Raw genomic sequence first — 25,525 nt, forward strand, 5'->3', positions numbered from 1 at the left:
ATTCGTCGAAATCTCATTTTTGACATCGATAATTGAAGAAGACGGACCAATACGACTCGCGAGAGTCAAATTTTTGTAGGATATAACTCCAAGAACAGTAAAATCCATCCTACAACACAAAATTGAAATGAAACTAAAAATTACAACAATTCCATTATCTCAAAAGAGTGCGAGGTTATATTATTCAATGAAAAAATGATCAAATCTGAGAGATGACGATAAGTTAAATGATCAAGAGTCAATTTCCATATTTTGCTTGCCCTAGATAACATAATAATAGAAGTGTAGGTGTAAATAAATGTACCTTAGTGGTGACAGTTCGAGAAAAGTCCAAAGAAAAGGAGAACAAAGAAGAAAAGAGAAAAGACGGTCTCAATTTCAAAGTCAAAATCACGATATGAGAAATCACCATTGCCAATTGAGGAAGAAAGAAATTAAGTAACAACTTTCATATAAAAGGGTATGTAAGGTATTTTGAAAAAACAATAAAGGTGCGGTTGGTTTTTTCTCACAAACTCACCGAAAACGAAACCTTTATTTCGCACTTTTACAAACCGGGTGGGCTTTAGACATAATTCAAAAAGTCAACGGGTTTTAGGCTAATAAAGACTGGAATCAGGGTTTTGAACCTAGTTTTATGTTATTTTATTTAGGCAAAAAACATGTCAGAGATACGTACATCATCGTACGTTTAGTTTCTTCACATACAACTCTGACAATAGTTGGGGCCCAAAAAATCAAGATTACAAATGGAAACTTTTTGCTGTGGATTGGAATAAACGGGGAATGACTCTCAAGGACAAAAATGTTGAAAAAATAATTCTCAAGGACACTTTTTTATTTTTGTAACTCTCAAAGACCGGGTAGATGAAAGTTCAAGTATACTCTTGACGCGAAATAAAAAACGGATCGGATAGATAAAATGTCAAATATACTCCTGGCGCGAAATAATTAACGGCCCGGCCCAGACGAAACGACCTGGTGTATTTAGTATGAACATTGAATGTTTATACATGAACATTGGATGTTCATAGTCTTTGGGTATGAACATTGATTGGGTATGAACATTCGATGTTCATAGTCTTTTGGGTATGAACATTCAATGTTCACAGTCCTTGGGTATGAATATTGATTTGGGTATGAACATTTAATGTTCATAGTCTTTTGGGTATGAACATTCAATGTTCATAGTCCTTGGGTATGAATATTGATTGGGTATGAACATTCAATGTTCATAGTCATTTATGTTCATAGTCTTTGGATATTAACATTTAATGTTCATAGTCCTTGGGTATGAACATTCAATGTTCATAGTCTTTAGTCCTTTGGGTATAAACATTCAATGTTCATAGTCTTTGAATATGAATATTGATTGGGTATAAATATTCAATGTTCATAGTCCTTTGGGTATATGAACATTCAATGTTCATAGTCCTTTGGGTATGAACATTCAATGTTCATACATCAATATATTGTATAAGGTACATTCACCTATTTGGATATGAACAATCATTGTTCATACACCAGTAGAAGGTATGAACACTCATTGTTCATAGTAAAATGACAGAAAGGGTAAAATTGGAAAATATTTATTTTAAATCCGGGTCATTTGTCTTTGAGGGCTATTTTCACGAAAGGGTATAACTGGCATTTAAAAAAAGTAAAATGGCCGGGCCAACTTATTTTGTCCTTGAGGGTTATTAAATTTGAAATCGTGGGTTCGTGAGTTACTAATTGCTAGAATTTGTCCTTGTGAGTTGCAAAAATAAAACTATGTCCTCTAGACTTCATTTTCTCCAAAATTGGGTGTTAGGCTTAATTTTTTGTGGAATAAATGCTTTCTGTCAGAAACTTTGAATCAGGGCCGGCTCAACCCCCTAACAAAATAGGCAGCTGTTTAGAGCCCCACAGCCCAAGGGCCCCAATATAATTCAGCCCAACGAAAAAGAATATACAATAATTCCTCTAACCAAAACAAGTAGGACTTTGCCTAGAACTTTTCAGTTTTAGTCAACTCTAACCAATAAAATTAGGACTTTTCACTAGAGTAAACTGAAGTAATTAGTCAACTCTAACCAATAAAATTAGGACTTTTCACTTTTGTCGCGTTCTGTAACCAAAAAAAATTCTCACATCTATTGGCATTTGAACTTTGCCTAGGCCCCTGATTGTCTTGAGCCGCCCCTGCTTTGAATGGGCATTAATAGAAAAATGGTGATCAATGGGCGGTGATCTAATGTTCTTCGATATAATATTTTAAAGTCAATACAGTTTAGACTTTAAAACAATTCTGGATATAGATATAGTAAGAACCAGCGTTTTTTAGAATGCTTACTTTTTTTTTCCCCGATAATAATTAGAAGTTAGAAACATGGAAAATCAACCAAATCGTGAGGCTGTAAATCCAAATACTCCAATTAGAGAGCTTGAAGATGATGAATGTGAAAAAATTGAGAGTGAACTGGTAAGGAAGTATGGAATTGGATCACTCGAGAAGTTGGTCCAAAGGAGAATGGTTGGGATTCATCAAGACCTTTTAGCTGAGAGAGAGGAACAAGACTCTCCCCCCACGAAAGAGACTAATGCTCAAACTGAAGGAATAAAACTGACACTGAACAACAAAGAAAATGTGGTGGCTGCTACTCTAGGTGAAGTGTCGGGCAACAAGGAAAGCCTAGAACCAAATACAAATCGAGCCCAAATCGAAGAACCAAGAGCTGAACCAGAGAAGCAAAACGACAACCACGACAACCCGAAAATAATTGGAAAGGACAACCCGAGTACATGGGCATCCCTAATCGGGAAAACATCTGTTGGTCAGGAAGAACTGGAATACATACCACCAACTTTGGTGAATGGTAAGTCAGTGGTACATGTAAAAACTGCTGACTTTGTTCAAGTTCATAAGAAATACGAGAATCTAGTTGTTGGCTACTTTGTTGGGAAAAGACTTTGCTACAACTATGTGAAAGACATTGTGTCTAAAACATGGAAAAACATGAGCTTTACCATGAAAACCTATGGGGAAAATATGTTTACCTTTTAGTTTAACAAAGCAGAAGACAAAGCGGCTGTTCTGGACATTGGGTCATTTCACATAGCAAGTCAGCTGTTTGTGGTGAGACCATGGAAACTCTTTGTTAAAGAAGAAACAAGGGAACTGAGAACGATTCCTATATGGATTATACTAAAGAAATTCCCCATGGAAATGTGGAACAAGAAGGGTTTCAGTCAAGTGGCGAGTGTAGTGGGCAAACCCTTATTCACTGACAAGTTAACTAAAACAATGTCAAGAACATCTTTTTCAAGGGTCTGTGTAGAGATTGATGCAAAATGTACTTACCCAAAAGAGGTCACTGTGGTGCTTGATCAGAAGAGGGCATTCAATATTCCAGTTGAGTACAATTGGAAGCCTATAAGGTGTGGTATTACGGCGGTGTTTGGACACTTTCGGAGCAAAAATGCCCTAAGTGCATAAGGGAGGCAAATGATAAGGAAAAAAATAAGCAGGGACTCTGGTTACAGAAAGCAGTGGAAGGAACAGAAAAGAACACAGATATAGAGGTACAAGAAGGTCAGGCTGTGGCTAGAGAGGAGAGGTGGGAATCACCTAAAAAGAAACATACATTCAGGAAGAGAGGTGCAAGCTCGCCAGGTTTACGAGGTGATCGATACAAAGATAAGCAGTGAACAAGGTGGGACTACAACTGGTACAGGGGATGACACACAAAGAAAAAGTACTGGGTAACTAAGCTTACCAGCAGAAACCAACAACAAGAAGCAAACCACTATGGTTTCACAGAATACACCAAAACAAGATGACCAGAACAATGGAACCAGTCAGCAGCATGGACAACAAGTTCAACATGGTAAGAGTTCAGGACCACGCAATACAACCAAAAAAGGCAGAGAAGTGGCTACAACTAGCCACCAAAAATCAAACCCAAAGACTTAAATGATTAATACAACTTGCTGGAATGTGAGGGGCTTTAATAAAGCCTTTAAGCAGGTTGAAGTGAAAGAACTGGCTAGGAAGTATGATATTAGCTTAATGGGTATTGTTGAAACTAGAGTAAAGGAAAGTAACATACAGCAAGTATTGTGTAAGTGTTGCACAGGGTGGAAGATGGTGAGCAATTATGAATATAGTGATTTGGGCAAAATTTGGATCTGCTGGGATCCAAATGTATGTGATGGTCCCTGTACTCAAGACAAAGTTACAAGTTATAACAGTAGAGGTTAGTACAAATGGGGGAGATAAATTCATCATGTCATGTATATATGGTAGTACTGATTGCTTAGAGAGGAAAAACCTATGGCACAGTTTAGTGGACCTGTCATGCACCATACAGAAGCCGTGGATCACACTGGGGGACTTTAATTCTTTCATGAGTGCTCAAGAAAAGGTGGGAGGGCGACCAGTAAGACATCAACAGTTTGTGGACCTAGCTAAGCGCGGTATCGATGGTAAAGGCTTGTTGATATGAGATACAAGGGAATTATCTCACATGGAGCAATAAGCAGGAAAATAGGATAAGTTGTAAGCTCGATGGAGTCATGATAAACTCAGACTGGATTGGAAAGTTTATGGATTATGAAGTGGAGTTCTTGAATGCAGGTGCAATCTCAGACCATACACCTATGGTGATCTACTCCTCAACACAGAGAAATCAATCAAGAAAAGCGTTTAGGTTTTTCAACTTTTGGGAAAGAGAACAAGGGTTCTTTGATATTGTAGAAGAGGCATGGAAGAGCCAAGTTGTTGGAAACCCTATGTATATGTTTATGAAGAAATTGAAAATCACAAAAGCAGCTCTAATTCAGTGGAACAAACAGAGGATTGGAAATGTGAATGTAAGAGTGCATGAGAAGAGGAAGGCAATGGATACAGTACAAACAAACCTCCAGATAGACCCATTGAATCTGAGAACCGACAGACAAGAAAGAGCAAATCATCCGAGAGAGTTTTGCTGGGCTTTAGTGGCGAAGAAGAACGCGGTGAGGCAAAAATCTAGAGACCAGGAAATTACTCAAGGCGACAAGAATAACGAAGTATTTCTTCAAATCTGTCCAAGCTAGAAAAATAATGAACAAAATCACTTGTTTGACAGATGACAATGGAAATACCATCCAAGATATAAGTGAGATTGGTGCTGAGTGTGTGGAATATTACAAGCAAGCCTATACTGATCCGGATCGATGCAAGATATAGACTTTGGTTTATTTGATTGCATGGCCCCAAAGCAAAAAGGATCTCTAAAGATATGGCAAATGAGATGCAAGGGGAGGTTACAAGAAATGAAATAATAGAAGCTCTATCAAAAACATAGGCAAAGGACAAGGCACTGAAATGATAGGTTATCCTCATTATTTTTCAAAGTCACTTGGAGAATAATTGGAGATGATCTCATTAAAGCAATAAAAAACTTCTTCAATTCAAGCTGCATGCTCAAGGAGGTAAACATTACATGCATGTATCACTATAGTACCTAAACTGCTCAGTCCTACATCGTTAGGAGACTATAGACCAATTGCATGCTGTGGAGTGGTATACAAAGTGATATCGAATATTCTTACAAGTCGATTGAAGAAAGTGGTGCCCATGGCAATTGCAAATAACCAGTCGGCTTTTATTGAGGGAAGAAGCATCCAAGATAACATAGTGTTGTCACAGGAGCTGCTATATAACTACCATAGAGATGTGGGGCCTCTGAGAAGTGCAGTAAAAATTGACCTAAAGAAGGCCTACGACTTTGTGCGGTGGGAATCAGTCGTGTTTGTTCTGGAGAGACTGGGTGTGCCTGGGAAATTCATTAACTGGGTTAGAAAGTATGTAAAGACACCTACATATTCCATTATGTTGAATGGGACACCCCATGGTTTCTTTCAAGGAAGAAGAGGGATTAGGCAGGGCGATCCCATATCCCCGTATCTGTTTGTGATGGTGATGGACCTCTTTGTTGAATTAATGCTTCATAGTGTTAATACTAGACAATACAAACTCCACCAAAAGTGCAGTGATCTTGTTATCACCCACCTATCCTTTGCTGACGACTTGATTGCTTTTATGGGAGGGGATGTTGGAACAACAAAAACTTTGAAGAATAACCTAACCTCCTTCACAGGATGTACTAGGTTAGAAGCCAACCTAAACAAGAGTACCATCTTCTTCTCTGGTGTTGATCAAGGTACATGTGGTGACATTGCTAGGGTGTTGGGTTTTCAAATAGGAGAGTTGCCTGTCAAATATCTCGGATTACCACTCATCACAACAAGACTTAAAGCTTCTGATTGTATGCCTCTGATTACCAAGGTTACAAATCGAGTACAAAATTGGAAGGGGAGACTGCTTACATATGGTGGGAGGTTACAGTTAGTTAGAGCTGTACTCAATCAATTAAGTATGTACTGGTTTGCTGTGTTTATAATTCCTACAAGTACTATGAAAGAAATTAATAGGATATGTAGGAATTTCCTCTGGGGTGGGCCTAACTGCGACCAATCTCATGCACTTATAAGTTGGGATGCAGTATGCACCTCTTACAGTGAAGGAGGTTTGGGCTTGAGAGAACTGGATAAAGTTAACACAGCTACTATCATGAGGCAAATATGGAAGCTGCTGAACAAGAAAGATACCCTATGGGTAGAGTGGGTCCACAAGCATTTGATTAAAGAGAAGAACTTCTGGCAACTGAAAGCACCACATGACTGCTCCTGGAACTGGAGGAATTTACTGAACACAAGGAAAGAAGCCTCAGACATTGTCATGCACCAAATCGGGAACGGGAAAAATACTAGTTTTTGGCTCGATCCATGGCATCCTGCAGGAATATTGAAACGGTATTTCCCTCAAGCACTCATACATGACTCGACATGCCGAATGAACTCCACAGTCAGCTCACTGATTCAAGATGGCAAGTGGAACATCCCCCATCATGTTAGAAGACATCTACCTGATATCGTAATGCATATGGAGGAAATAGTGGATATAGTGGGAGGAGAAGATGAACTGGTATGGACTGTTTCAGTGAAGGGAGACTACAGTTTGAAGGACACATATGAGAATATAAGAAACTCGAAACAAAAGATAAACTGGTACTAGCTGGTGTGGTTTACTAACAAGATACCAAGACATGCCTTCATCACTTGGTTAGCATTAAAGGGTGGTCTAAAAACAACGAGCAAACTGAAGGAGCAGAAAATAGTCACCACAGATCTCTGTGTGCTATGCTGGAGACACAAGGAAACAGAGGATCACCTGTTTTTTGAATGTAACTTTGCACAGCACATATGGGCTAAACTGTTAAGGTACGCTGGCTATAACAAACAATGGCATAGCAACTGGCAACTGGAAATAGCATGGGTGGTACAGCTAAGTGCAGGAAAGGATGGGAAACAGGATGCTATCAAACTACTGCTGAATGGGTTTGTGTATTGGGTGTGGTTGGAGAGAAATTCAAGAATTTTTAAGAACAAACACAACAACGCAGACTACATTATTCAACGAGTACTACAAGATGTAAAGACAAAGCTTCACTCTCTGAGCCTGAAGATGGAACAAGGAGCAGAACTACAAGACTTTATTTGTGTCAAGATGGAATGTCAATGTTAAGGTGATAACAAGAGAAACTAAGATATGTAAGTGGGAAACAGTAGGAAGAGGGGTGTTCATTCTAAACACTGATGGAACACTTCAAGGGGAGGAAGGAGGATGGGCTGCTGCCATAAGAGATGATAGTGGGGCAGTAATAGCAGCGGCACATGGAAAGTCTCACTATCACAGTATTGCTATGATCGAACTGCAGGCAGTGGAACAAGGTATGAAACTGGCACAGAAGCATAATGTGACATGGCTAGCAGCACAAACAAACTCCAGCAATGTGGTATCCTTCATGCATAGTGGAGGAAAGCACCCATGGGTAGCAAACAAGACCATGAGAAGCATTGAAGGAATGAAGGGACAAATGGAGTATTTTACTATATGCCACATTTTTAGAGAAGCTAATAGGTTAGCAGATTTGTTAGCTTCACATATTCCAAATGTAAACTGGTTAGAAATAGAGCCTAGTTCTTTTTCTGAGGAACTCAGGAGGATTGTAACTAATGATGCATTAGGGAAAGAGTATGCAAGAGTGTAACAAGCTTAGTTCTTTTAAATTCAATAAAAAGGGGTAGGGGACCTCTATAAAAACCTCGCTTACCCAAAAAAATAAAAAATAAAAAATGTTACTGATATAGAGTGTGTAATTGAGAATGGTTGTTGGAAAATTTTTGTAACCCGCACGTTTCACTGAAATAGATTGGACTAGATGCAAACAAAGACCAAATCCAGGTACGTACGTTGTTTTGTTCAATGGAAATAAATAACTAAATCCATTGGGGTCGGGGGTGTAACGTGTAACGGTGTTGGGTAGAAAGCCATAAACACTAAGAAACCTATGGGGTCTTCAACATTCAAAGGTACCAAACCGATTTCAACCTTCTGTGTTTCTTTTCTCATTGAACGCTGAAGAAATAGTCGCTCAAATTAGGTTTCCACCTCTACCCTTCTATAACTTGATAACCCTTCTACAACGTAACTGATTTTCTCCCACTTTTAGTTGTTGCGCTATAATAACTATATCAACAAATCGTGATTCTATTATACGATGAAAAACTCGAATCGACGCCATTAATGTCTGTAAAAGCTTCCCCTCACACTCTCCAGTACCCAATCTCCCTTCAACAATCAACAATCAAAACTACAGCCTAACCTCACAACAAAACCAACAAAACAAATTATTCAAACAATTAAAATCATGACGATTTGGTTATTTGTTTGGACGCCATTACTGCTCCTCCGGAGCTTCAACAGCCCAATCTCACGACACCAACAATCGCCGTCAATACAAATCAAAGAAACGCATAGATACTTATCTAGTTCCATCAAGACAATTACAGTAATCATAACCAATTTATGTATTCGTTTTATTTCAAAGGATTGGGGCAAATTTTCTGTCGACAATCTCGAACCAATGGTAACAGTAGTTAAACCACATAATTTTAAATATAAAATTTATCATGTGAACACAATAGGTATTCTCCAATTCCTCCGCATAGATACAGAGTGAGTAAACACAGAAACTTAACATGAGCAGTAAAGTAGAAAACTGATAGCAGTATAACTTTGTCGGTAAACCCAAAACATGCTGTAAGAGTAAGAAATTTTCATGTTTAAAAGAATTGAGGAGTTCTCTACTCACTTGTAGCGCGCACCGACTATCAGCTAGCTAACAGAAAAACTCTTCCTTTTCTTCTGTCAGTAAAACCCTTTTTTTTTCTTTCCTCTCTGAAAAACTCTCGCTGTATTTTTCCCCTCCAAACTCTACGTAAGAAAACTCCTTTTTTTTTTTTAAAGTTTTAACAACCTCACCGAAAAACAAGGAGCACACTTATCTGTTTACTTACAGGACTTTTATCCCTAAGCTGATAGTTATCATATATCTAGTTTTATCTATTTTCATTATTATTATTATTATTATAGGAAAAGCAAATAAAAAGACGGGATGTTATAATAATGGTTGTTGATTTGAAAGTTGTTTGAATTAATAAGTGAAACTATCTATTTTAACTATACCATGAAAACAATAAACTTTAATTAACTATGAAAGGTGGAAACACTAAGGCATTTGATTCCACCCTAGACTGTTGTAGGTTCTCTTAATTAACTAATCTAAAGTTCACTTTTGAATTACGAGTAGCATGAGGGAAATGTAATCCTAGCTTGCTCGAATATGTGATCCTTAAGTCCTAATATGCATCTATGTATGCGGTTGATTAGAATTTCAACATGCAAACGTATAAACTCCTAGCAAAAGCTGTCTTCTTACGGCACAACTTCTCACAAGCTTATATAGACATTATAAACCGATGCCTAGATATTAACGACACTTAACCTAACTATTGATTAGTCAAAACATGGTATCACATGCTCTAGATAACCAATAAAAGAAGTTCCACTAAAAATCATAATGAAATCAATCAATTAAATATTATATAATTTGAGAACAGTAAACAGTTAATAAAAGAAATCCTACGCAAGTCTAGGGATTCATTTAAGCCCTAGCTTGGAGTTTAGCTACTCATAAACATGGTAATGGAAGGAAAAGAGTAAGGAAGAGAAGCCATCGACAAAACCGTAGTCATGTGTGATGGCTTCTTCTCCAACAACTTTCCTTCTATTCCTTTTCTTCAGCAGCTTTCCTCCAATGGTTTGTGGTTTTATGTGGGGGAGAGAGAGTGTGTGTTATCTTTACTTCCTTTGTTTATATAGGGTTTCTTTAAAGTGTGCAAGTCTTGGAATCCCTTTTAGAAACTCCCCTTTTGTGTTTGAATTATTTTAGAACCTGCCTAAATCGAAGTTCTAAGCGGTAGAGGCAAAGTCTGGGCGGTTATGGGAAAAACACTGTAATTTTGCAAATTTAGAATAGGGGCCTATTTCTAACCTTGCTTTATTATGTATTCTCTCTAGAGTCAAGTCGTGAGGATCTTACAACCCCATGAAGTCCTCGGCCTCAGCCCATTTCATTTATTCAAGATCGATTGTAAAACCAATGAAACAGATTAGTCAAAGGAACTTATACTAATTAATTAGACAATATAATATAAATGTGGGCATAAATATATAACATTTATGTGCTTATAAAAATACCCCCAAACTTACATTTTGCTAGTCATCGAAAGCAAACTAACTCTAAACTAATAACAAAAAAATAAAAATCCTAACTCACTTTTTGTAGGAATCACGATTACACTTATCATGTGTAACAAGCCTTTTAAACCCCTAGGTTACTCTAGTGGACGAAGTTTAGTCCCGTGAAAATTTTCAGAGAAGATACTCACAAACTTCATCTATCCTACAGCGACTAAGAAATAACAACAATGTTAAGTTTCCTTAATTTAATCTCAGGTGTCTATACATCTCACTAGCAAGGAATAAAAAATAATCATTTTAAAACCTAACTTAATACATGCATATATAATAATCAAATCATCTAAAAATAAACATACATGCAATGAACTATACTATGAAATGTAATTGCAGATCCGTTTCTAAAACTTTTGATATATTGTCTTTAGGCAGGTTCTCACAAGGAATGTGTCAAGACACAAATCACTCTAATTTTTCCACTCAAGTTTCGCTCACTCTATTGTATAGTGGGCACACTTTTCCTCTACTCTATCTCAATGACGTCTAAAGGAGTCGAGATCGATTAAACACATCTGTCACTTACTATCACACCAATTTATTTCTAATTGAGCTAGAGGTCTTTATTAGGTGTTGCGGGGATTATGTGATGGTTTAAAAAGAAAGGAAATGTATATTCAAATAAATAAGTCTGAGATAATAGAGTCTTCAAAATATGTAACTAGAAAAAGCCTTGTCCTTACTTTGCTTCTATACTTTGTTTCTATCCTTAACCCTTTTGTTTTGGCATTTGACTCATTCGATTATGTTTTTGGAATTCTAACTTTTTATTTTATTTCTATTTATTTTTCTTTTCTTTGGATGGAAATTTTCTTTTCTTTTTCTTATTTTTCTTTTGAAGCAACAAACAAATTCTTGGTTTTCCACAGGCCATTCTCTTTTCTTTTCTTCATTTCATCCTATTTCTTAGACTCATTCAAGATGGGTAGGCTAATTTTTGTTCTTTTATTTTTCTTTTATATAGGGTAAAGAATTTGCGGTTTATGAAAAGGCTAATGAAAGGCTAAGTAGGGTGACTAGCGGAAAAAAATATTCTTTAGGTTAGAATTTCTGGCTATATCGATCCAAAGAGGGCCTAAATTCTCGTTTAAGATATGGTATGGTGATCAAGCAAGTGGACGTGTGATTTCTCTACTCATAATTTACTACTCATTTGTGTCATCACTTAGAAATTAACTCATATGAGGTTTTTAGGCTAGATTATCACAGGATATGTAAAATTAAGCACTATAACCTAGGTATCAGAAAAATACTGCCAAATACAATCATGATGTTTATGCAAAACATTTATAAAAAAAAATGTAATGACTATTACCTATATATTAACCTAAGTTTCTAATAACTACTCTTAATTCTAATGCTAAATGAGACTTCTAGACTATAATCATCATCGAAAAAGAAACAGTGCCACTATCCCTAAGTGCATAGTATAATTTATTTTATTTTTTCGCTAACCAAAATATTTTGTTCCTACCCCCAAACTTATCATAGACATTATCCTCAATGTTAACATATATACTTAATGTCCTTCCCGACTTTACGAGTAACGTCGTCTTCAAAGTGTGTAATGGCCAGAGATGTCATTTTTGGTTGGATGCTTAGGTTGGAGATAAACCATTGGCTGAAAAATTCTCATTGGTGTTTCAAGCGTCTACAAAGAAGAGATGTTTTATCAACGAGTTTGCTTGCATGGACAACAATCAATTGGCATGGAACTTGTTTCTTAGAAGACAAGCTAATGATTGGGAGGCGCAACAGTACGCAAACTTGACTCTAGCACTTGAACAGGTGAAACTCGATGAACAGATGGATAAGTATGTATGGATTGGGTCAAAGAATGATATTTTTACAGTGAAGTCTTTATATACCACCTTGAGCGAACATGATAGTAATGAGGAGCAAGTCGCTGACCCCTTCCCAGTTAAGTTGGTGTGGAAAATTCTAATAACTTTAAAGTTGAAATTCTTCTTCTAGGGGGCAATTCATGGCCGCACGTTAACAACTGATGCACTTATTCATAGAGGAACTATGATATCTCCCACATGTTCGATGTGTAATTTGCACGATGAAAGTATAACACACTTGTTTTTGCATTGCTCTTTTGCACTTGAGCTTTGGGCAAAACTGATGGAACCAGTATTGAGGGCATTCCTTGTGCTGGTCAATACAAGAGTTGCTGCAACGATGGCCGATCGAGAAAAAGTAGGAGTAACTTTGGTAATAAACTGTGGTAATTACTCCCTTATGCAGTGATCTGGGTCATCTGGAAAAGTATAAATAACCATGTCTTCAAGAATCGGGAACTTTCTATGCAGGGAACTATCTTGGAAGTGAAAGGCACCTTGTGGTATTGGATGTCTACATCTGGGCAGAGAAGGAATTATGTTTTCAAAGACATGCATGTTGTTGGGCTGGCCTAGAGTTCTACTGGGGAGTTAGTTCTACTAGGGAGTTAACTTGTTTTGAGGTTCCAGTAGGGGTACAAATGTTTAGTTCTCTTCCTATTGTGTGAGGAACTCACTCACCTTTTGTAACTATGTTCTGCACTTATTAATAAAATTAAACTTAATTATATAAAAAAAAAAGTTATAAAATGTAGAAGCCAAATTTTTTCCTTACTTAGATAATTAACTTGGATTCTAACAAAGAAAGTGAGTGGTAGAACTGGTTATTAACTTATCATCTGCTCTTCTTTTTATTATTCCCGCTATAACTCATTCTTACTCTTTTACATGTAAATATACATATAGCTCAGTGATATATCTCTAATGACATGTATGTGTTATATTACCAACTTTCTTTTGGTAACGGTATTGCATAATAGCAAATGCCAAACTATATATATATATATATATATATATATATATATATATATATATATATATATATATATATATATATATAAGATTAATTCTTAAAAAAGTAGCTACTTAAAGTTAACTTAAAAACGTTTAAAACTTTACCTACAAAATGAATTCAAACCTATTTTTTGTGATTATGAAACACTTACCATAAAGATCATCTCCACAAAATTTCAGCTTATTTAGAAACCCCTAACATAGATAAAAATTGTTGTCATCTTTAAAAATAAATTTAACGGTCTAGAAATGTCGAGTTTTTCCAATAATATTTTGCCAATGTTGCAGGTTTCCAAATGAGCTGAAATTTTATGGAGATGATCTTTATAGTGGGTATATCATATCCACAAAACATTGAAGTTGAATTCATTTTCTAGGTGAAGTTTTACCTACGTACTTATTTTAAGTTAACTTAAGTAGCTACTTTTTGCTATATATATAACCGAGTACACTCTTTGTTTGCTAACTGGCCTTGCGTTCACATTAATTACACAGGGAGGTCCGACCCTTCCAAGAATTGTTCCCTCATTTTTCCTTGTGTTTTCTCATTTACGATTTCTCACCTCTTTGATACGCCACTTGTTTTTCATTTCCATGCACTTGCACGCTGTGCCACCTTATGTCTGCTTCTCATCAGAGCATTTCCAATGCAAGTCACTTTAATTTGAGAGGAAATAACAATTTGTCACCCTTATAAGCCAAAAACAATAGCCCAATGCAAAGGTGACAACGAGGATAGTTTTTCACTAAATAACAATGAGGGTAGCACTTGCTGCGGAGATAGCTGCTGAGTTGTGAACTTCGGACATAATATTTTATTCCGTCTCTTATTTTTTTTAATATATATATATATTTCATTTTTTATATTCATACAAAATAAAACATTCTGTCCAAATTTTAAAGTCACATTTGCATTGGCCAAACCCTAGTCAGGGATGGAGTCAGGATTCTAAGCCAGGAGGTGCGAGATTATGTAAACACCCCACCCCACCAAAAAAAAATGTATGCAATTTTTTTTTGTTTTATTTTTTGTCAGAATGTCTAAACAATAAAGATCAACAAAATTATGCATTTATTTCAATTCACAAAAAAAGAGTAGGTTGATTACTAAGAATTTAATATGGACTGACGAAGTTAAATACTTAAGCACTTAAGCCATTAATTGATACTACTATGTCTATATATATCTACATAATCTAGTCTACAAGTCTACAACAATTCAATAAATTGTTAATTTCCTATAATATTATAAGTCTATATAACATTATATAAATTTATAATGTTTTATATAACATTATATAACTTTATAATGTTATATGTTATATAGACTTATAAAAGATTAACATTGAAAATAAAAAATTACCTTGTTTTGTTTTGTTTTTTTAAGTGGAAATTTTATTGATAATGATAATGAGTTTTACAAATAATTATGACAAACGTGCAACAAGCTGCGCCGTAAGTCTTTTATGAATTTTTGTTTTTTGTTTTTTTTTTTGGGTTGAGGTCTGACCATTTGTTTAAGAATTGAGAGTGAAAGAAAGGAGGGAGAGTATACGAACATACTCAAGCGGGAAAAAAAAAAAAAAGGACAAATTTGTAGTAGGTTAGCTCCTGTTGTTCAGTTCTTTTGAGAGTCTACATTTTATAACTTCTTACAGTATTAGAATACTATCATATCCAAGCCTTCCAATCGGTCATCCTCCTCCTCCTCAGCTATAATAGACAAAGAAGAAGTGGAAGACCCTTGAGGCGTCGACAAAGCACTAAACCTGTACACTGCAGACTGTCTGTTCCCCGGTCTGGGAGGGCAACCCCAAGATAGCCATCTCCAAGGTACGCTGCTTCTTGTTGTTGCTGTTGCTGTTCTTGTTGACGTTGTCAATGCAGTTGCTGCCTCCGCCTGAAAATAGCCCACCATGTGATACCGACTACAACAACCACGGCACCAGCGATCCCCACCCTTATCCACTTCCAGGGTATGGGAGGGGGAGGGGGAAATAGGGAGAAGGCCAGATCTGAGACTGGGATGAAGGGTGCCATCCTGCAACAAAGGCAAAATCCATGAACAAACAAATCACATCAAAAAATATGGTTGTTAACGTATACCCACATAAAAAAAACAAGTGCAACCCCAAGTCAAACACATTGAATTACAGAAACTATAATTGACGAAACTGAAATTAAAGCTAGAACAAAAGTTTATCCTATAATTAATTGTTTCCATGCACACTACTAAAGTTTGAATAATGGCTCAATCACAGTATCAAAAGAGAACATCCAGAGCTCAGTAATCTAAAAGTATCATTAGGTAAATAGTGGAATTAAGGCTTCTGATGATTTATGAAAGGTAATCGCAACTACAAGTCTACAACATAAAATTCATTGAGGGTAACACTTTCAGCGTTGATTGACCAACATTTGGATAAGGAAAATTAAATTCAAGTCACACAGAAGAGAGATAATTACCAATAAGTGTCTTAAATCTCAATAGCACCAATAAGTGTCTTAAATACAAGTCCAGAATTCGCCTTCTGTATTCAATGGTTTATTTCCTTGTTAAATAAAAATTGAAAGAAAAAACTCACCTTGTTCCGTATCTTTTATTTTGCTGAAAACCTTGTTCCGTAACGTTAGATGGGAGAAATGAATGCTTTTGGTTGTCATTGTTGTTGATGGAAAACTTAGTACCAAATTTGGAAAAACAAAATGCAGAGAGAAATTATGAACTAGGATGGAACTGGTAAGTGGTTTCATAATGCCTTTGCTTAAAATATAGGAGGGAATGCTCGACTGCTTCCAGGAGTATGATATTTTCGTGTGTAATCTCTGCCTAGTGAAAAGGATATGTTACATGGTTTTTTTTATTACTACATGTTTGACACGTGTTGATTTGGTAGAAAGACAAATTGGGTTTTGGAATTTGTTTTACTTTTGGCCGGTTTGAGGAATCTTACGAAAACGACTCAGAATAGTGATTCCTTCAAGACTTTTGTATTTCCAATTTTAACGTTATTCATTTCTCTGTTTCTTTATATCTACTATCTATATACTAAAGCAGAGACCTCCAATGAAGGATTTTCTCTCTCCTATGTGGCATTCTAATATAAGAGTTAGATTTTTCTTTCTCCTATGTGGCACTCTAATATGAAAGATAGTACTTTCTATGAATCTCTTTGAAGAGTTTGAGTATATTTCTAATTCTTATATTTGTATAGTTTGAGTGTATTTCTAATTTTTATATATTTGATCAAATAAAAATAATTGCTAAAAAATAGGTGATTTGTATAAGGTAATTTTCTATTAAGAATCAAACACTTTTAGTGTTTCAATTCTTATATATTTGATCAAATAAAAAAAATGTTAAAAAATAGGTGATTTGTAGAAAAAATAATTGCTAAAAAATAGGTGATTTATAGAAGGTAATTTCCTATTACAAATCAAACACTTTTAGTGTTCTAATTCTTATATATTTGATCAAATAAAAAAAATAACTAACAAATAAGTGATTTGTATAAGCTAATTCCCTATTACAAATCATACACTTTTAGTGTCTATGATAAAACACCAACTTATTTCGAATATATCCTTAACGCGGCCTCAAAAACACTACATATTCTTCAGTTAATAACTTATTATGGGGTGTAAAACCAGCTTCCGCCAGTTCTCCACATTCTCTAAGGATTATGTGAGATATACCAAATTAGAACACTCAAAATGTTATTTGCATAACCCTTTTATATACCTGGAATTTGCATTTGTTGTTGGTTATTAACTTCTTAAGAAGTAGACCAATATACTTCTCGAGTAAGTGCTCGAATACCCATCACGCACTCTCACATTTTTAACATATGCATTTTTCTTTCTTTTTGTTTTTCTTTTTTGGATCTCATTCTGATTTTCGAACACATGTATGCATGCTACAATATGATAATACATATTGAAAGTTTAAACTTGTAAAAAGAACACCAGCTTATTATGAAGGAGTGCTTTTATTTGCACATTTGATTTCTGTTTCTTTGTATGACATTATTTTTTTAGACAATCTAATGATATATCTAATAATCATCCAAATATAACCTCTCACATACATACACTCGAACACTCGATTCAGAAAATGTCAAAGTTAACACGAGATCAAATGCCAAGGTGCAAACTCTCCCAAGTTCTTTCTCATTAATGTAGAGAATTGTGCTTTTATCGGTTTAAGAACACTATGAAAGGATTGACGATCACCAATAGTCATATTTGGAAGACAGATAGATGTAATGCATGATTATGCATGTAATATTGTTTTTCTATTCAATGCATATAGAACAATAAAGTACGTTTACATGTGAATCCATAGAGTTTTTTCCATCACAATGAGTTGACTATAACAATCTAGATTTTGTATTCGGATATCATCGGAAAACACAAATGAACTCAAAAGCAAAATTGTATTTGGCACTTGGGACGGTTTCTTTTAGGGCTCAAATGGTAAGCAAAACCTTAAGTATATGTACTTAACTAATTTCATTCATAAACAATACATTGGTTTTCTTTAAACTGAATATATACAACCTTCTTACATTTCATTTTAGCTCCTGGAACAGAAATTAGAACTAACTCTTATAACAAATACAAGATACAGTGAGTGAAATCACTTCATTTAGGAGCGATGATTAAATTAACTGATCGGTATGTGTCTTTGGTTTCCTAAGTTTTGTTCTTTTTTTCCCAAGTACAAGAAAATGAGATAGTGCTAAAAATAAATTTTCAAAATGTGTGCTCATCCCGAGTGTAGGAAGATGTGATAGTACTAAAAGATATGGGTCAGGATACTTATAGAATGTCCATATTATAGAGTAGGATATTGCCAAATATGTTTTACCTCTCTAACTTCATAAATGGGTATGGATGCTTATAGAATGTCCATATCATCATGGAGTAGGATCTTGCCAAGTTGTATAATAATATGATGTCCTATATGAGCTACTCTTAGTATTGTATAAGAAAGCTATTATTGAATTTGCATTGTGATGAGCATTTCAAAGCGATGGAACTACAGTTGAATTTGCAATAGCTCAACAACCTTTATTCAATACGCAACAAACTTTGGTTGCAAAGAAAGCTACCTAAACATTTTTTGGTTGTAGGAATTTTAATAATTTTGGAGTAAAATATATCGAAGCTTAAAAATTCTTACGAGTGTGTCTACTAATAATTGATGGATGATAATTCTTAGGTCCAAAAATATGAAGAGTATTTGTGTGAAATATTGTTATACTTATTTTTGTGGCACTTTATTGATACCATCAAACTTATCCCTTTCAACATTAGTATTAATGCAATATTAGAAGAACTTTGTGGTACTATTTCTTCATTCGAACTTTGTTTTGCAATGTGCTTGCAGAAACATTGAGAATAGATAAATCTACTATAAGAAACAAGGAAAAAGGTGGAATAAGATGGAATATTTGAGCATTTTATTGTAAGTTCAAGGTGTATGTTAGAACCTTCAAATTTGAAAAGGGAACGTTATTTGAAAGACACACTCTTCTTCTATCCATTTGATTATTAGATTGTTCAAATCTGAAAATTAATAGTCACTACTCATTTTACCCATCCAATCTTACGTTAATACTTGACATGTTCACATTGACGAAAAGACATAGAACGACATTATTTTCTGTTATTAATGTTGGAATTGAATAAGTATATTTTGTATGTATACAAACAATTATCTAGAAAAAAGAGAAAATACTTAGGGAGTATTCTAAGTAGGTGAACGATTTTCTTGAAAGAGAATTTTTTTGTATTCATCAATTCATCATAGAACACGTTCATGTGATAAATATTTTCAAGTGGGAGTAGTGTATTCTTTGAGGATATGAAAACAATCAATCTGTTTGAGTGATTTGATAGATATTTTAGTGATTTGTACACATTAGTACGTAAGCCGAGCAGTAATGATTTACTGTTAAATTACCATAAATCTAAGAAAACTATTATACAAGCTAGATCGAGTTTAAGATAATTCCATTTGAAAATTACAAATTAATATCCTAAACCACAAAGTGAGAAGAAGTTATCTCAATTTGATCCCTTAGTTTCCAAGTATTTATGCACCATAATCGCTGCTCATTAACATATTTCGGTTTATTTTCAATAAAAATGTATTTTAATTCGAAAATTTGTGTGAGATATTTTGGAAAGCCTTTTCTAAACACAAAATATTTAATAGATCCCGGGCGTATGCCTAGGTCCAAAATCTAGTATATATTATAGCTCTACCCTCTTCAATTGAGGAAACATTTTTATAGTGTCCACGTGTCATGGCTAATTAAGAAAAATTAGGAGATAAAATAGGAAACAAATATTTATCTTTATATTTAGATATATATTTTATAGCTATATCCTCACCAATCTATTTTTTTGAGCACTAGCAGAGACTCCAGTTTTTTCTAAACTCAAAAATATGATATAAATAAAGAAACAATCTCATTTAGAGTTTCACAGAGTCTCTAACTTTTCATAAACACTATAGCTAATTATGAAAAAACAATCTCATCTAGAGTTTCAGGAGTCTCCAACTTTTCCCTAAAAGATATAGCTAATTACGAAAAAAATAAGAGACAAAAAAAGCTAAATTGCTAAAAACAATAGTTTCCATCAAAATCGATTTTCCTAAAAACCTTTTCGATTTGATCATCCATCCACTGTGGGATTTAGACATTTATTAATAGTTAAGGATTCCAAAATCACAATTTCAGCCCAATAATTATGACATTTTCAATTCCTTAGATATATATATTATAGTTATATCCTCACCAATCTATTTTTTAGAACACTTGCAGAGACTCTAGTTTTTTCTAAACTCTATTACTAATTATAAAAAAAATATGATATAAATAAGGAAACAATCCCATCTAGAGTTTCACAAAGTCTCTAACTTTTCCTAAACACCATAGCTAATTACGAAAAAACAATCTCATCTAGAGTTTCACAGAGTTTCCAACTTTTCCTAAACAATATAGCTAATTACGAAAAAAAAAAACATGAGACAAAAAACTAAATTGTTAAAAATAATAGTTTCCACCGAAACGATTTTCCTAAAACCCTTTTGATTTGATGCGTCATCCACTGTGAGATTTAGACATTTATTCATAGTTAAGGATTCCAAAAATCACAATTCTGGCCATAATTTTTCGACATATATATATATATATATATATATATATATATTGGTGGAAACGAGATTCAGATTAAAGTGGATGTTGGGCTTAAATAAATTATATACCAAAATAAAACAAATTACATGTAGAAAATTAAATTATATAAAAATAACATCACAAAATATATATTAAAAAAAAAAACTAAAAAAAAAAAAAAAATGGCAAAACAATAATGACAAATATTTTAAAATATATATAATCTTGAATGAAACTAACGTCAAAGAACAATTACGGGGAACGGGAATCTAAAACTGGATGCAAATGCATCGAACTAACCTCAAATAATATTTAACGGGGAATCAAAATTGGATGCAAATGCAAGCATTAAAGTAATCTTAAAAAGTAATTAATAGAAAATCGAATATGGATACATTTGCATTAAACTAACTTCAAAGAATAATTAACGGGAAATCAAAAACTTAGATGCAAATATATCAAACTAATTAACATAAAAATAATTGTCGAAATCGAAAACTTGATGCAAATGCATTGAACTAACCCTAAAAAGATTAAATTAATGGGAAATCATAGGAATTTGAATGCAAATGCATTGAACTAACCTCAAAGAAAAATTAATTATAAATGGAAATATGATGCAAATGTGTGGAACTAACCTTAAAGAATAATTAACGAGAAATCGATAACGGATGATGCAACATCTTGAACTAATCTCAAAAATAAACTGGATGCAAATGCATTGAACTAACCTCAAGAAATAATTCACGAAATCGAGGCGGATGCAAATTCATTGAACTAACCTCAAACAATAATTAATGGGAAATTGAAAACTATATGCAAATACAACCTTATCAAATAATAAACGAAATCTAAAACATGATACAAATGCATTAAATTAATCTCACATAATAATTAACGAGAAATCATAAACTAGATGCAAATGCATTAAAAGTGACCTCAAAGAACAATTAATGGAAATTGGAATTGATGCAAATGTATCAAACTAACCGCAAAGAATAATTAATGAGAAATCAGGAACTGGATACAAGTTGCATTGAACTAACCTCAAAAATATAAATAATGAAAATCCAAAACTTGATGCAAATGTATTGAACTAACCTCAAAACATAGTTAGGTTATATGTTGTGGAATGTCTCAATAAATATAGTTTTGCATTTAAAAATTATGTTTATTTTATCTCTTCCGTATGATTAGGAACTCCTTACTATTCAAGTAGCTTCAATATATGAACTTTTATAGGCAATCTCACAAAACTTCAATCAACTTTTATTATCAAACAACAAAATGAAGTTGAAGGGTTTTATCAAAGGTGAGTTCTTTTTTTTTAATGGAGAGTGAGGTTTTCACGTTATAAGAAATTTAGATGAGTGATTAATATAATATTAATATATAATAGTTTTGCATATTTGTAAATATTTTTCAGAATAATTAATATAACAACACCCATTCATAGATAATCTTTGAAGATTTCACATAGTGAGTCATGCATAATTTAAAGAATAATTAACGAGAAATCGGGAATTGGATAATCTTCGATGATCCCACATAGTAAATCAAAAATAATTTATTTTTTATGCCATGTTTGCAAGGACACTATAGATGGATCAGTAGAAGTTGGTATTACACACTACATTGAATAATTAAAAGAAAATCAAAAACTGGATTCAAATACATAACTGAGATCAAAGAGTAATTAACGGGCCAGGAAATCGGAAACTTTATGCAAATGCAATAAACTAAACTCAAAAAGTAATTAACTGGAAATCAGAAACTGGATGCAATTGCATTAAACTAATGTCAGAGAATAACTATCGGAAATTAGAAAATTATATGCAAATCCTTGAAAAAATATTTAATCTAAAAATCGGAAACAGTATGCAAATACATAAAAAAACCCTAAATAATAATTAATGGAAACCGAAAATTGATACAAATGCATTGAACAAAACTAAAAAAAATAATTAACAAAAATCAAAAACCGAATATAAATCAAGATTGAGCTAATTAACCTCATAGAATAATTGGTGGGAATCGTGAAACTAAATACAAAATGCATTGAAATATCCTCAAATTGGGACCATGAAAGGAGGTGCAACAAACTAGGGAAATGATCCGATTATGCATATTGGTTGTCTCGCAATCTATTCTGAATGATAACTAACTTCCTAACTACTTTCTCTATTTTTAACCGCATGAAAGAGGAGCAAAGTTAGGATCAAAAAGAAAAACATTGGCGTCAATACGAAATAGAGGGAATTTAGTCATCTCATCTACTAATTTATGTTTGACCCAATCAGGACCTTTTCAACGACAATCCTTAATAAAAAGAAAAATTAAACTCCAAAAACTTGTCTATTGTCTTATGAGCAAATTCTGTGTATGGGCTGTGACTCAGTGACTGTCGGACGAGTGTATTTGTTCTACACATATAATAATCATATGAATCCATTTGTGTCCGTGTGTCTAATGAATATCTCTGCGAACTTAAAAATAGGACTTCGATAATGTTTGGTGAATAAACTGAATATGAACTTCTCATTTCTAAATCACCCGCCATAAAAACTTAGAAAGTAGTCTTCAATTAATGGTGAAAAGAAGCTGTTTACAATGTTGACAAACGTCCTTTAAATAGTAATGGTCATATTGCCCTTTCAGTAGCAAGTATTTTAGTGTATTAAGGATTTAAGGTTGCGTTTGAAAGGAACTATTGGGATTTAGGAATGCTTCTTTTGGAGGGAATTTTATTACAGAAATTGCGTCCTAGCCAAATTAACACATCAATTTCAACAGATGATCTTGAACTCTCAAAAAGTGAAGAGTTACTTCATCTTGAAGAACCATCTGATTGTATCTGGATCTTACATCGCAGACTCCTTCACCTACCTCCATTTTTACTATCAACAGTTTTAAACAAACTACTTATTGGAAACAAAAAGAAGTAGAATATCATGAATATCATGAATGTTAAACCGCAGAACTGGTACATCTATCTTATAACCTACTGTTTGAGTAGTCTCCAAATGAGCAGCGTATAATCAGGATCTCCAAATGAGCAGCATATAGTCGGGATATCTGTTAGAAGAACAGTCGGGACTTGAGACACGAGGACACCGCTTGCTAGTAGTGATTTTATGCTATCTTTGACGGCCATGTCGCTTGAGCTGACATGATTATTCCCACTATCACTCCAAATAATCCTAGCGCACTACCAAAGATTTCAATCACTAGAATCTTCACGAAAAGTGAGGAATTTTGGGCATCCGACAGTGCACAGCTGCTTCCAATTATTCCCACACACAACCTGTTACCAAATGGGGGAAACAAAAAGGTGAATAAATACTTGTTCTCCTTTTTAGAACAGAAGTTCTCAAAGAAGTAAAAGGCAGCAAGGGCAGTAGCATACCCGCAGACAAGGTTTGCAAAACCCACGATGATTCCCGAGGCAAATATTGAATATCCAGCTCTAAGAGATTCGGGTGCATATATTTGGGATGCAGGCACACTTTCAAGCTTTGTTTGTAGGATGATTGCCACAATAACACCATATATTGCAACAGCCTCGCAGAAAATTACACTGAAAACAAATGGATACTTACTAGTTTTTAAAGTTAAATCATTGAGAAGATAAGACTATAGATGACATCCAACCAACATCTTCATATTAGAACTACAGACTTATTTTGCAGACAATAAAACTCATGCATGTGTTTGTGGCTCTAGGCACCTACTACAATCACACGTTAAATATGAGTTTGCCATTGATTCATTGCCAAATATTAACCGCGATAGGCAATATACGAAATCCACAAATCCAATTTAGTGCTTTCCTGGTAAAACTGAAAAGAAAAGATGTTTAAATTTATGTACACAGAATATACTAGTCAAGTCAAGCAACTCTATATATGAAAAGAAACCTAAAACCACAAGAAGAAGAAGAAGAAAAAAAAGATAGTATACATGGTTTACTGATTCTAAAATCATGATGTCCTCCAACGAGCTAATTCTCGTCCCACCCTAAGGAAAAGCCCTGCTTACACCACTGAAGACTCTCAAGGATGCTCTTCCATTCTTTTTTACAGTACAGTTCTAAATCAGCTTTTCTTTCTATATAGAAACATTGGAAGCGAGCCATTGTCAAATTTTCATTTTAATGTATTGCTAGCATTCAGTTTTGCCTCTCATCTATAGTATGACTATTTCAGCGTCATATGAATAAAACCAATTGAAACCAATCAATCAAACTAATTCATTAAAAAAAAAAAAAGTTGTCAAATAAATATTATACCTGATGAGATTCTTGGAAGTGATTCGAGGAGCTTTAATTGCAGCACCAATTAAACTACTTCCAGTTATATATATCCCCCTAATAATAATAATAATAATTCACCAAAATTTAAGAAAAAATTTTTTTTTTTTTTTTGACAAAACTAAAAAAAAAAAAAAAAATTATACCAAGCAGCACCCAAGACTGAAACACCAATAGAGATTGCGATACCAAGGGCGGAGAAAGTGTAAGGTGAAATCGACACCAATGCACGTGACCACGAGCTTGATGATGATGCATTCATTACGGGGAAGTTTTTTAAGATCTAGCCTTGTTTTTTAAAAGACAAGTTCAGACTGTCACTCCACATGACCAAACACACTCAAACATTCCACACAGTCTCATTTTCAAGTCATTAAATCTAGTTTGGCAAACATCTTTACACTATAATATAAATCTTTTG

The 25,525-nt window shown here is 34.2% G+C and overlaps 2 protein-coding genes across 2 annotated transcripts; one reads left to right on the forward strand and one right to left on the reverse strand.

Annotated features, from left to right (window-relative positions):
* The first annotated feature begins 5,602 nt into the window (after positions 1 to 5,602).
* Positions 5,603 to 13,167, forward strand: LOC147507631 (uncharacterized). The gene is made up of 6 exons (XM_086596365.1): positions 5,603 to 7,012; positions 7,286 to 7,425; positions 7,553 to 8,096; positions 12,350 to 12,565; positions 12,722 to 12,964; positions 13,063 to 13,167. Exons 1-6 carry the CDS (start codon positions 5,603 to 5,605, stop codon positions 13,165 to 13,167), a joined length of 2,658 nt encoding a protein of 885 aa, XP_086452491.1.
* Positions 13,168 to 23,559: 10,392 nt separating this feature from the next.
* LOC147507632 (V-type proton ATPase subunit c''2-like) lies at positions 23,560 to 25,403 on the reverse strand. The gene is made up of 4 exons (XM_086600340.1): positions 25,251 to 25,403; positions 25,084 to 25,161; positions 24,202 to 24,372; positions 23,560 to 24,099 (listed from the first exon to the last, which is right to left on the reverse strand). The coding sequence occupies exons 1-4, from the start codon at positions 25,364 to 25,366 to the stop codon at positions 23,928 to 23,930; spliced, it is 537 nt and encodes a 178-aa protein (XP_086456466.1). The 5' UTR covers positions 25,367 to 25,403; the 3' UTR covers positions 23,560 to 23,927.
* Positions 25,404 to 25,525: the final 122 nt, after the last annotated feature.

Source organism: Coptis chinensis, chromosome 3 (genome assembly GCF_015680905.1).
Source record: "Coptis chinensis isolate HL-2020 chromosome 3, ASM1568090v1, whole genome shotgun sequence".
NCBI lineage: Eukaryota > Viridiplantae > Streptophyta > Magnoliopsida > Ranunculales > Ranunculaceae > Coptis > Coptis chinensis.